The sequence below is a fragment of the Pseudorasbora parva genome, chromosome 2, assembly GCF_024679245.1.
Source record: "Pseudorasbora parva isolate DD20220531a chromosome 2, ASM2467924v1, whole genome shotgun sequence".
Taxonomy (NCBI): domain Eukaryota; kingdom Metazoa; phylum Chordata; class Actinopteri; order Cypriniformes; family Gobionidae; genus Pseudorasbora; species Pseudorasbora parva.
The window spans coordinates 36,888,262-36,901,789 of NC_090173.1; the positions used below are offsets into that span (position 1 = coordinate 36,888,262).

Here is a 13,528-nt window from a genome sequence, read left to right on the forward strand (position 1 = left end):
TAACTCCAAAACAAAATGAGATATTTTCACCAAACTTGACACACATATGTATGGGCTCACTACGAGGACACATAAAAAAATTGGTGGGATTGTGCCTCTTGGTGGCGCTATAATAAAACAAAACATGAAATTCCCATTGACTTCAATGCAGTATTACGGTTTAAAATGCTAATGCTATAATTTAAGAATGCACTAGTGTATCGTTACAAAACTCGGTATGTGTCTTCCGCTCCATGTCCCGAAGATATTCAAAAAGTTTCGGGGCAGCGCCACCTTGTGGTCAAAAGTTGTAATAAAATGTACAAAAATGCTAATAACTTTTGATTAAATTAGCCTATTGTAATGAGACTGGTCATAATACATTCATTGGCTCATGCCGAGAAGATAGATACCAATTTTGCCATATTTTGCAAACCTATCTGTGCTCCATCTTGTTATTTGTTAAAAATCTACTTTTTCAAACTCATCCTAGACCGTTTGTCCGATTTTCACCAAAATTGATCCGTATCGTCTTCAGACCATGCTGACAAATACTTATGGATTTCGGATTGATAGACAAAACAGTTTTCATATACCACTGCAACAGAGTTGAGCCATGATGCAAAAATTACTCTTGAGGCTGTATCTCTGCAATGCTTTGACATATTGACACCAAACTTTGCATGTGTCATTGTCATCTCAATCTGACTAAACCACATCAGTTTCGTAACAGTGACACCTATTGGTCGAAAGTGATAAACCATTAAACCATTATTATTGACTGTATTTAAAATTTGACTGCTATTTTGCCTAAAATCAACTTAATAGGTCCTTAATGGCTCATTGTTGCAGTTGGCTTGAGACTTCCAGCCATGCTGGCATGTCTTGTCTTCTTCTTTGCGCTTGGCCCCGATAATGGCTGCTTGCAGCTATATTTATTATTCTGCTTCTTCTTCTTCTTCTTTTTCTTTTTCTTCCGCCATAGGAGTCTCTGGCAGCCCATAGAACCGTATGGTAAAAAGTTGTGAAATTTGGCACACTCATAGAGGCCAGTCTGAGCTGTCACTATAGCAAATTTGGTGCCTCTAACTCAATCCCTCTAGCGCCACCACCTGTCCAAAGTTTCACTCATATTTATGCTTATAACTTTTGACCCCTAAGGGCTAGAAACAAAATTCTTTTTTCATCGGATTCCTTGGCTCAAGCCGATTCGATTTCACCCTATGATGTCATTTTCCGGTATGCAAATTTTCCCGCCATTTTGAATTTTCTGAAAAACCTACTTTTTCGAACTCCTCCTAGGCCGTTGCTCTGATTTTCACGAAAATTGAAACAGATCATCTTCAGAGCATGTTGACAAAAAGTTATGGAATTCAAGTTGATTCGTCCAATCGTTTTCAATAAACGCACAAACAAATTTTACGTGGAGGTTGCAAAAACACACTAAAGGCTATATCTCCGCAACGCTTTATCGTATTCAAACCAACCTTGGTACATGTCATCACAAGCATGACTTGAAGCAACATGCAGCGTTTCGGCGCAGCGCCACCTACCTGTCCGGAGATACGAAAAATGCCTATTTTGGCTTATAACTTCTGAACCGTTTATCCAAAAATCATAAAATTGGTCTCATTAGATTCAGGGCGTCATGCCGAGTCGACTGATATCCAATTTTACCATGTCGGCCATTTTGGATGTCGGCCATTTTGAATTATGTGCAAAAATGCTGTATTTTATGAACGCATGAACGGATTGTTATGAAACTTGGTATGGGTCATCACCACGATGCCCTGAAGTAGCCTGAGAAGTTTCGAAACAGCGCCACCTAGTGGAGAATTTTTTTTTCAAACGCTTATAACTTTGGGTGTGGTTGACATATTTTGATGGGAGTGTGTTTTTTGGTCTCCTGAATCCTTGCCGACTCCAACGATACCAGACTTGCCAGGTTTCGGCATATGGTTTGCGCAGAGTTGTAATTTAGTGCTTAAAAAACATTTGCTGATATCTTCGAAACCGCTAGTCCGATCGAGACGAAACCAGCCTCAGAAGTTCGGAAACATAGGTCGATAGCTATACGCTAATGCCCAAATCTCAAAATATTGATAGTAAGGGGTAGTAAAATCCAATCAAAGTCAGGTGTCAGTCATTTTTTACGTGTTTTTTCATATAAATGTCTATAACTCCAAAACAAAATGAAATATTTTCACCAAACTTGACACACATATGTATGGGCTCACTACGAGGACACATAAAAAAATTGGTGGGATTGTGCCTCTTGGTGGCGCTATAATAAAACAAAACATGAAATTCCCATTGACTTCAATGCAGTATTACGGTTTAAAATGCTAATGCTATAATTTAAGAATGCACTAGTGTATCGTTACAAAACTCGGTATGTGTCTTCCGCTCTATGTCCCGAAGATATTCAAAAAGTTTCGGGGCAGCGCCACCTTGTGCTCAAAAGTTGTAATAAAATGTACAAAAATGCTAATAACTTTTGATTAAATTAGCCTATTGTAATGAGACTGGTCATAATACATTCATTGGCTCATGCCGAGAAGATAGATACCAATTTTGCCATATTTTGCAAACATATCTGTGCTCCATCTTGTTATTTGTTAAAAATCTACTTTTTCAAACTCATCCTAGACCGTTTGTCCGATTTTCACCAAAATTGATCCGTATCGTCTTCAGACCATGCTGACAAATACTTATGGATTTCGGATTGATAGACAAAACAGTTTTCATATACCACTGCAACAGAGTTGAGCCATGATGCAAAAATTACTCTTGAGGCTGTATCTCTGCAATGCTTTGACATATTGACACCAAACTTTGAATGTGTCATTGTCATCTCAATCTGACTAAACCACATCAGTTTCGTAACAGTGACACCTATTGGTCGAAAGTGATAAACCATTAAACCATTATTATTGACTGTATTTAAAATTTGACTGCTATTTTGCCTAAAATCAACTTAATAGGTCCTTAATGGCTCATTGTTGCAGTTGGCTTGAGACTTCCAGCCATGCTGGCATGTCTTGTCTTCTTCTTTGCGCTTGGCCCCGATAATGGCTGCTTGCAGCTATATTTATAGTTATTATTATATTGTGTTTGGCTAGTCCTGCCTGTCCCTAAAAGTCCCTTCAGGGTAGAAAAAAAAAATGCACATAGGCGAACATCTGCTCCAGAGGCCCGTGGTTGGCAGAGCAGTGGCATTTCCGCCCGCTTACTCAACCCTGTCTCTTGGGACACAAGAACGGAAGTGAGCCACGGAACAAACCCATCACAGCATCTCCTGCCCGGATGATTCATCCTGCTCCTCATCCCAGAATACTCTTGCCAGAGGTCCTGCTCACATGCCATACCTTTCCCAGACTACCTGATCAAGCTCTATATACTTGCATATAGAGTGCTGCAGGGATGACATATTTTTGTAGGCCAAAAGCTAGTAACCAGTTTGCATTTTGGCACGTCCGGTTTCGTTGTCCTGAAGTTAATGTTTGTTTGTTTTTTGAACGGGTTATTGGCTAAATGCCCGAAATAGAGTCTGTGGTTTTGAACACTAGCTCATAATATATTTTCACGGTTCATTTTACATACACCTAGCATCAAATACATCAGTAATACACCCTTGGTTTTAAAGAAAAAACCTTTTACTTGTTTTGAAGAAGGTGGTTGCTAACAAGTGGCTAAATGGGAGTGCAGAGGTTATCAGGGACATTAAATGTCATCACACAGGAAACCTAATCTACTGGTCCGCTTTTTACAGTCTCATTGTGTTCATAATTGTGCTCTTGCAATGGAAACTATTCTGTCTCAAACCCGCAGGGAAAGTGTTTTTAAATAAAGACTGAAAGAGTTGTCGGAAGCTTGGTGATAGTGATGCCAAAGTCATTTGACCATGGTGTAGTCGTTTCTGGCAATTTGTATTTAGGCTTAAATTCATCAATGTTGTGTTCATTTGAGAAGATTATCATAATGAACCAATGGTGTGTATTACCCAATGATGCGTGTGAATCAGGGACCCAGATTGGTCAACAAAATAATGTCATCTCCCTATTGCATGAAAATAACTAAATTTGATGATGGTATGCTTCCTACCAAAGAAGAATTTGAATGCATCCTTTCCTGTAATTCATCTGAATTTTGATGTGCGTTTGTTCTTAAAGCAATGCACTGGTAGAGAGAGAGAGAGAGAGAGAGAGAGAGAGAGAGAGAGAGAGAGAGCGAGAGCGAGAGCGAGAGAGAGAAATAAAATAAATTTATTTATTTTTCATTGAAATGTTTGTTGTTTCTTTGAAATTATTTGTAAAATCGTAAAAGGCTTTTGATATTGTGGCTGTTTAGCCCCATGACCCTCAGGAGCCCCCGGTCCGGCACGGAACGTTCCTCCGTGGCTGTGCCAAATCCCAGAAACATGATGCCACATAGCGGCACAGACTTAGACACACACACACACACACACACACAGAGAGAGGTGCGTGTATGTGAAAGAGGTCAAGGTGGGGTGGGGGGCGCTAGAGTTACAGCTGATGTGGAGACTCAGACTGAGTCAGTTTACAGCCGGGATCGATTTTGATAAAGCTTTTGATAAAGTCACTGGGCCAAAGGGCAGAATCAGAGCCAACACATACCAGCTGTAAACGGGAACCAGCAGAAGAGCCGAGCGTGGCATTGCAGCCTGGGGCTGCCAGTGAGTGGGTGGTTGACAGGGGTCAGATGGTCATCTCAGTGGGCAGAAATACGTGGTTGCATAAATGGGTCTCCTTGTAATTTTCCTGGAAATCAACTTTAACTAGAATCCGCTCATAAACAGTATTTATTGCAAATTGTGGGCTGCTCGCTGCCTGTATGGTGAAACACTGCTGTTATTGACTTCAGCACCATTCACAAGAAAATTGCTGGCAAAACAGTAGGAGCAAACTAATCCTTCAGGACACTTTTGTACATGTTTATTTCTAGCTATTAGCTCCCAGAAGGTATCGGAGGCTTTGCTCTGTGTTTGTTTTAAGCTAACGATGTTGTCAGATGTAACATTGTTCAAAGTAGGAAATGTTTCCCTCTCTGTTTTCTTTTTCTCATTGTCCCTTCCTCTCATATGCCACGGATAGAGATAGTTCACCCAAAAATAAAAAAATCTACCATTATTTATTCACCCTCTTGTTGCTCCAAAACATATATGACAATTTTTTAGGTCTGTGAAACGCATAAGATATTTTGAAAAAAAGTCTTCTTTCTTCAGAATATATTTTCCATGTTCTTCCACAGAAGAAAGAAATTCACACAGTTTTTGGAACAACGTGAGGGTGAGTAAATGATGACAGAATGTTAATTTTGAGGTGAACTCTCCCTTTAGGATTTAGGTTTATATGCATGTCAAGTAGCACAGAGAGGAAACCAAAGCTGACATGAGATCCGTTTGCAGGGAAGGACAGTGTGTATTTACTGTCCACCGGGTGTGAAGGGTCTGAGGGCTGGCTGCGGGACAGAGTTGGTCCAGAGGGGTTGGGTGGGGCAGAAATTAGTTGGTATTGCGTGTAGACGGATTGAACACAAAAGCTCTCTGTGAGAGTTCTGAGAAAGGCCTCGGTTTGAATGTTATGATCTGCCTTCAGCAGTTGAGTGCCTGGGACTGCTTTCTCTCTTTCAGTGTGTGTGTTTGAATCCACTGCCAATTATAGAAGAGGTGTTCAAAGGTGTTCACTTGTTCATGCAGAGGTGTGCATGTGCGTGTGTGTGTATGTGTGTTTGTGTCTGTCTGTGCTTAGGACTTAATGACTACATTTCTGAAGAATGTTAGCCAAATCGGAAAAGCTCAAAAGCAAAAAGGTTGAAAGTGTCAATACTAGCTGGGTTTCCATCCAAAAGGGAAGCACATCTTTTCAAAGTTCTCAATCCCTCAAATTTGCTGTTTCCATCACTTGTTTCTTATGCGATATTTCAAAATGCACATAAAACAGATTGATATAATTAATGAAACAGAACTAGTGACAGATATTTTCCTTTTTATGACATGCATCTGAATTAAATGATAGGACAAAATAATTATTAATATTAATAATTTAAAAAAGAGATTTAATTTTTTTTAAGAAAAAAATAGGATTCTATACAGCTGCTGATTGGAGGGTAGCATAATGCGAGCTTGCAGAAATAAATTAAAAACTAAACATGCTTGGATGAATCAGTCGCAATAAGATCAATAACAATAAAAATATATTTAAAAAAACATTTTATTTTTCATTTTATCCATTCATAAATTATTCAAACCGATAATCATCTGCATCATCGTGAGTTTTATTTTCATGGTGACTGCCTTTTATTTAAAAGTTTCACGTCAGGGTTTAGGAATTGGTTAGAGAAATAATAGCAACTAGATTTAAACGGAGTGTTTTTTTTTCTTATTTCCTATGCAGTGATACAGTTGCTAAAATGTTCTGAGTTTCTAGATTGCTCTGCTATGTGGTGGCTAGGGTGTTTTGAGTGTTGTTATTGCATTGTGGTGCAGTTGCTAGAGTGTTTTGGGTAGTTTCAGTATGTGGCTTTGCAGTTCCTTAGGGTGTTCTGATCTGCCGGCGATTTGATTTCACCCTGCAACTCAGTCTGGAAACCTGTACATTCATTTCCACTGCTTCTGTTACATTTTTGCAGGAAGAAGAACCAATCGCAGACTGGCTTATCCACCTGTCGCACTATTGGCGGATTTAACACAATGACAGATGAAGAAGTGATGGGTTGTTGCCTGTTAAACACACCTCTTATGGTCTGATTGGTTGAAGGACTATCCAATTGCGTACAGAGTTATTCAAATAATGCCAGTTGATCACGCCTCTTGTGCAGTAGAAAATACAGAGCAGACTCCCCAGATCAATGTTCAGTCTTAAATTGAGCTTGGTCTAGTGATAGCCAGACAAGTGTTCTTCTGACCCTTCTGACTCTATTGTTACCAGGTGAAAGACCACTTGGAAATGAAATAGCTCACATATCCTCTAAAAGCTGCTTGATTTGACATATCAAATAGTAAGTAATATAGTAAGGGTTTGTTCAAATACCTAACCTTAAGCGTGAGTAGTGATCGTGATGCCTGTCTTGTCTTGTCTAGCTTAATTTAAGAACAATAGAGATCAATGGGAAGTCCAAATTTAGACTGCTAGCTAGAGGTGTGTGTGTGTGTGTGTGTGTGTGTGTGTGTGTGTGTGGTAGTTTCAGAACGTTACACAGTATCATGTAGCAACGAGGAAGTGTGGTCAGTTTTGTACCACTCAGCTTTATATCCGCAGAGCCCTGGTGGTTTTCTCTAACCAAGGACGAATGTTTGAGTCCAGGAAATGACCTTATGACTCACAGCACTAGACTAGACATTTTTACAATTGTTTGACAGTTACCACAAAATTGACTAAATTTATCATTAAATCATGATTCAATTTCTGACTGATAACACACCAAACAGCCAGCTGACTGCCAATACAACCGATTGCTACATTTTACAGTTTAGCTTCGTTTGGCCACATCAAAGGGTTTTCAGGTCATTCAGGTTGACCTTTCCTGGACCCCTGCTGCAGTCCAGAGCTCTTTTCTCGTTCCATTTTCCCCTCTTTAATATGAGCTCTGAGATTGGGAAGGGGAAGCCAGGCCTGAGGAATGCACGAAAGAATCCGGACGTCCCTTCGGATCTTAGTCTGCCACGATGTCAATCATCTGCGCAGGCGTCAACAGCCAAAACAATTCCGATAGCTAGTTTTTGAGTCTTCTGCTCTTTTTTAGCACATTGTGAATAGATTGTACAACCAGTTTGGACAACAGTGAACTCAATACACTGTGATCAATATTTTATTTGGCCTAGAATGTCAACAATTTTTGTTTATTTTTCATTTAGTGTTTTATATTAATAACTTCAATAGTATTAATTACATTTAATTTATTATTTGTCACTTTATATGTGTATTATTAGCTTATTAGTAGCTATTAAATTTTGCTGTGGTATTGAGCATTGACTCTAAAAAATGGTTTCAGGTATTGCTGGATGGCAAATTGGAGTTTTTCACAACTTGAAACTGTTTATTGATTTAATGTTAATATACCTGCTTAAATCTGCTTTTAGTGTAAAATATACTGATGAGAACCATAGTACAGATATAGTTCATCATAAGTGGCCTGTTCATAAAAAATGGCCAATACTTGTGTATAGATGGTGCACAGGGTCAAACGAACAAAACACCATTATGGTAACACAGCACGGTAAAATAATACAATAAGCATTAACTTAACAAACAGGTAATGGAACAAAACACTCTAGAAACTAATTTAGTGTTTGTATTGACTACTGAAATTTTTGTTCCATGACAACCCAAAACTGAAGTAGCATATCAAACCTTGTGATGTTTGTTGAACATCTCGAAACAGAGGAAGTGTGGAAAAAGAGAGTGAATGTTCTCTAAATACTGCACATCCTTCGACAATATGCAGCTGAGTTTACTGGAAGGGAAGTGTGAGATCAATACCTGCCAGATGCCCATGTGTTCTGTTCTTTCTCCTTTACAGGCGCAACTAGAGGTCACTCTGTCTCAGCCCACTCGCACAGCCAATGGTACACCCTGGTGAGTTCAGACATTAATGATGTGTGTGTGTGTGTGTGTGTGTGTGTGTGTGTGTGTGTGTGTGTGTGTGTGTGTGTGTGTGTGTGTGTGTGTGTGTATGTGTGTGTGTATGTGTGTGTGTGTGTGTGTGTGTGTGCGTGCGCGTGTCTAACTGTACATCTCCTTCAGCAACCTGGACTGAGAGATATGAATACAAATAGATTTTTCAGTCTGTATACAGCACATACCCTTACAAAAAGTATTGTGGCAGTGCAGTAAGAGTGGTATCAGATTGTAATACTATGTTTTTTTGAAATATATCTCTTATGCTCACCATTTTTTTGTTTAAAAAATACAGCAAATATTGTATATATTAATGTGCAATATTATAACAATTGCCCTAGAAGGAAAAATTGAATTAACCTTACCATGGTGATATAATAAGAGTTCAGTACATGGACATCACATACTGAGAGTCTCAAACACCATTGCCTCCTACTTCATATGTAAATCTTGTGAATCCATAACAAAAGGGGAAAAAAGTGCTTCTCAACATAAACCCAACCGTGACGCAAGCGTTGGGGATCATTTATATGCACGCCCCCAACATTTGCATCTGTCCAAACATGTGCATTGTTAGGCGGAAATGGGAGCGAATCATCAAAAGAAGCTGCTCGCATGGACACAGTTAATGTTCCAAGCTGTGCAGGAGACTTTTCTACCCTTCCCACAGATAAAAAATGTCAACAGCAATGGTTGATGTTTATAATCCGATACCACAACAATTTAATCCAAGATCGTTCGTTTGTTCGGCCCATTTCAAGCAAGCTTCTCTCAGCGTCTTAAACTGAAGAAAGTGGCAATTACAACTGTATTCCTGCAAGCAGTAAGTAGTGATTTATCCACTTATTGACTGTTTAAACAATTTCTGATTAAATTGAAAGTTTCTTAGAGAGACAGCATTTTCTAGATAACGCAAGATACTTACAGTAACAATAGGAAACACAGAGTACCATACCAAACTAAATAGTGTGTCTAATGACAAAGGGTAATATTATTTTGTATTACAAAATACAACCCTAGATACTTTGCTTAGATCGTTCACTCAATCCTTCTAGCAAACGTCACCTTTTCCACCATATAAGTTAAAACGACAGTCATTTGCCAAGGCTATTCTTTAAAAAAAAAAAAAAAAAGTTCTATATTTATATTTTTGAGAACTGAAGTATGGTGTTTCCTATGATTTTTTTGCCTATTTGTATTTCAGATTAGGCTACATCACAGTGACTGCGTAACGTTAGCCTACATTGTGACTAACGTTATATAAATATGCAATATCGTTGACGAAAAAAGATAAGTCTAAAATGTAGGCTGAATGACACTTTAAGCAGAACATCGCAAATGGAGATTGATAAAATCCAGCTTACTTGTTTATTGGCATTTTCAGATCATCCATGCGCGAGAGAGAGCTTGTGTGCATATGGTTGCCAGATTGGACGTTTACGTAAAAATTGGAGTATACAGGTTTCTTTTCACAGAAAAGCTCTGTTTGGGGGATTTAATTACTGAAATCTGGCAACCACATGACCGCGAGCTCTTTCTCGTGCACGGGTGATCTGAAAACACCAATAAACAAGTAAGCTCCATTTTATCAATCTCCATTTGAGATGTTCTGCTTAAAGTGTCATTTAGTTTGTCTGTGTTATGTCAGGACGGTCAGTACACACGAGCTGAACTGCTGTGAGCTGCTGAAATAAGCCAATCAGAGCAGAGCTCAACATTAATATTCATGACCCTTCCAAATAAGGCAAAAACAGAGCATTACATCCCAGGGACAATTTCTAGGGTTGTAAATGGACCTGTAAAACTTTATCTGGACAATTTTTGCCCTTAAATAAGCCACATACCCTCTATGTAGATATCAGAGAACAATTTATCATATTGTTTCAAATCATTCTAGGGCACCTTTAAATATACACAGGTTGTACAGCCACTTGTAAGATATTGGTATGTGGGTCAGCCTGACTATGTCATAGATTTGGGTGTGTCACGGCACAAAGAATCAAACACACAAAAACTGTACATTTAATCACTACAAATGAGCAGCTATTTTATGGTATTATCAAGATTGTGAAGCCTTGAATCTAGATGAATTGTGTGTGTGTGTGTGTGTGTGTGTGTGTGTGTGTGTGTGTGTGGGTGGGTGGTTCAGGTAAACCCAACAGTATGTGAATTAAATTTCCCCACAAAGATGGCAATATCTAAAATCCTTGTCCTTGGGGGACATTTTTGGTCCCTATGAGGACGACAGCTTCTAAATCATACTAAGGGATGTTTTTACAAAAAGTAAAAATGCTGAAAGTTTTCTGTGATTGGTAGGTTTAGGGGTAGGGTTAGTTTTGGGGGATTTTAATATACAGTTTGCAAAATATAACAATCATTATGTCTATAGAAAGTCCTCATAACACGAAAACCCAACACACATATGTGTGTCTTTAGCAAGTTGAGATTTGCATGAAACCTTGAGCCAGACGGTGACTCAGTCTCTTTTATCGCGTGTAGAGGTCGCTCAGTCTCATCACGAATGAGACGTCCTGAGTGCTTTCGGTCTAGCTCAGCCGGCTGGATGTGGAATGTCTTGGGAATATTCTTGAGTAAACCATATTATTTTTAACAGAGGTCAGAAAGACTAACTCCATCATACTGTCCTCAATCACCATATTTGAAAGAATGTACTGTCTTTGTATCTCGCTTTTAGTTTATTTCCTCTCTCTGCCTTTATCTTGAACAAAAGAACATTTTGTTCATGTTTGGCTGTAGGTTTCAGGTCTTTTTCCTCTTGGCCAGCTGTTCTGCACTGTCAGTCCATTTAAGGGGTCAACCTGACAGGTCACAGCTTGGTGTTAATGCGTTTACCATGTTTCAACAGCTGAGTGCCTGGACTTTCATGTTTTCTATATTGATTTTTTTTCTTCTTCTTGAAATCTGAGTTTTGTTTTGTTTGTTTTTTGACTGAAATATGTATATATTTAAAAATTTTAACTACTAGGTTTTTTGTTGAGCAAATTTGCATACATTCTCATATATTCTCATACACACACACACACACACACACACACACACACACACACACACACACACACACACACACACACACACACACACACACACACACACACACACACACACACACACACACACACACACACACACAAAAAACTCATCCTTTATGATTTATAAGCCTTTTGAAAAGTGAGGACATGGGGAAATGTGCTCATAATTCAACCTCTTCTGTAATACCTTTGTCATACCCATGTCATTATACACATTTGTGTCCTAATATGTCACAAAAACAAGCGCGCACACATGCACACACCTGCACACACATTTACTTAACTGTCGAAAAGGTATAAAAAGGTCGGTATTATAGACTGTTATTGTTTTTATAAAGCTAATTATAATTTCTAGAAACTAACCCAAATATAATTACTAGGAATTCTGAAAGAAAGATTTTAAGAATATATATATATATATATGTATATGTATATATATATGTATGTATGTATATATATACATATAATTTTGCCTTCAAAACATGGTAGTATACACACACTGTACATACATACACATGTGGTCAAGTGTGTGCAAGCCTTTCAGCAGGGTTATAGATTATGTGGTTACTAAATGAGCAGCACTGCATTTTAGTTGGATTAAAATCAATCATTTATTGACTACAGTTCAACATGCAACATAAGTGCACGGTAGAGATTAGTGTGTTATAGAGATTGTTACGCACTGATGTGTACTACAGAGAGAAAAAAAATAAAAGTATGAACAAGGAGTGAAGAGCCTACTTAGTTCTTTGTTTATTTGTCATGCCATGATAATGTCAGCTATGACAGTGGGAATCAGCAGTTAGAGTAAAAGACCAATGATTTATTAAAATGAGTATCTGGGATATATTAGCTTTTATCATTATTGTGTTAACCATTGATTAATCAAACTGATGTCTGTTACTGTAAGTCACATGGAGTTGGCAGTAAAAGTTTTACACAAACACACACAAAAGAAATCCCCTTGATTCAGTGGACGTTTATGGAGGGGTGCATAAAATATGTTTCCCTTCTTTCTACCTTTCCTCCATGCCTTCATTTCTTTTATCAGTTTCCTGTCAGTGTGGGCCACACAGATGGTTTAGGTTAGTGAGCCTAGGCCACAGAGAGCGTCAGAGAGGGTGGGATACACACACAGTGCTACGTTGCCTTCATATTAACCGATTTGCCTGGCAGTATTACCAACCCCAGAGTTTCCAGTTCCATGATGCTATTCCACTGAAAACATACAAAACATCTGAGTTCATGTCTTCAACCACAAAAACATTTTCCTTAAATCCGTTTTCCTGTTCTATATTATTATGGCTTTAAAAATTGTTTCTTATTTTTCTTATTTTTTTTATATTGTTTACATGATGCTCAACTATAGCGTTTTAGGTAATTTTTACTTTTTGCCTTTTTTATGATTGGATAGTTGTCAGAAAGAAAAATAACCAAAAAAAAAAAACTTGAACTTGGATTGCCCGAAGCACCTCAAAATTGGCCACAAAGCATGTTCCTGACATAAAATCATTCACAAATATTAAATCTGTATGAATTATTTTTAATCTTTTTACAATAAAGTTTGGGGTTGGTAAAATAGTTTTAAATGTAAAGGAAGATCCTTCTGCTCACTAAGCAGTGTTCACACTCGTTTTGGAAAACCTTGAAAACCTGTAAAATTGATGATACATCTTCCAATCATGGAAAATGAGAGAAAATTTAAAAGTCCTGGAAAAACTTGTTGTCCTGGAAAATTATATATAATTATAATTATTTAATTTTATATATATTTATATATAAAAATAATTTAAAAAAACAAAGATATTATCACTGGCCCAACACAATTGGTTTCTCACAATTCTAAAAAAAAATCTCACA

The 13,528-nt window shown here is 38.0% G+C and overlaps 1 protein-coding gene across 2 annotated transcripts in view; it reads left to right on the forward strand.

The window, feature by feature from the left end:
- plekhh3 (pleckstrin homology, MyTH4 and FERM domain containing H3) overlaps positions 1–13,528 on the forward strand; it is a 127,294-nt gene that overhangs the window by 84,136 nt on the left and 29,630 nt on the right. For both annotated transcript variants that reach the window (XM_067418810.1, XM_067418811.1), the window contains exon 2: positions 8,521–8,576. In XM_067418810.1, coding sequence (XP_067274911.1) covers positions 8,521–8,576 — 56 coding nt within the window. The remainder of the gene's footprint in view (positions 1–8,520; positions 8,577–13,528) is intronic.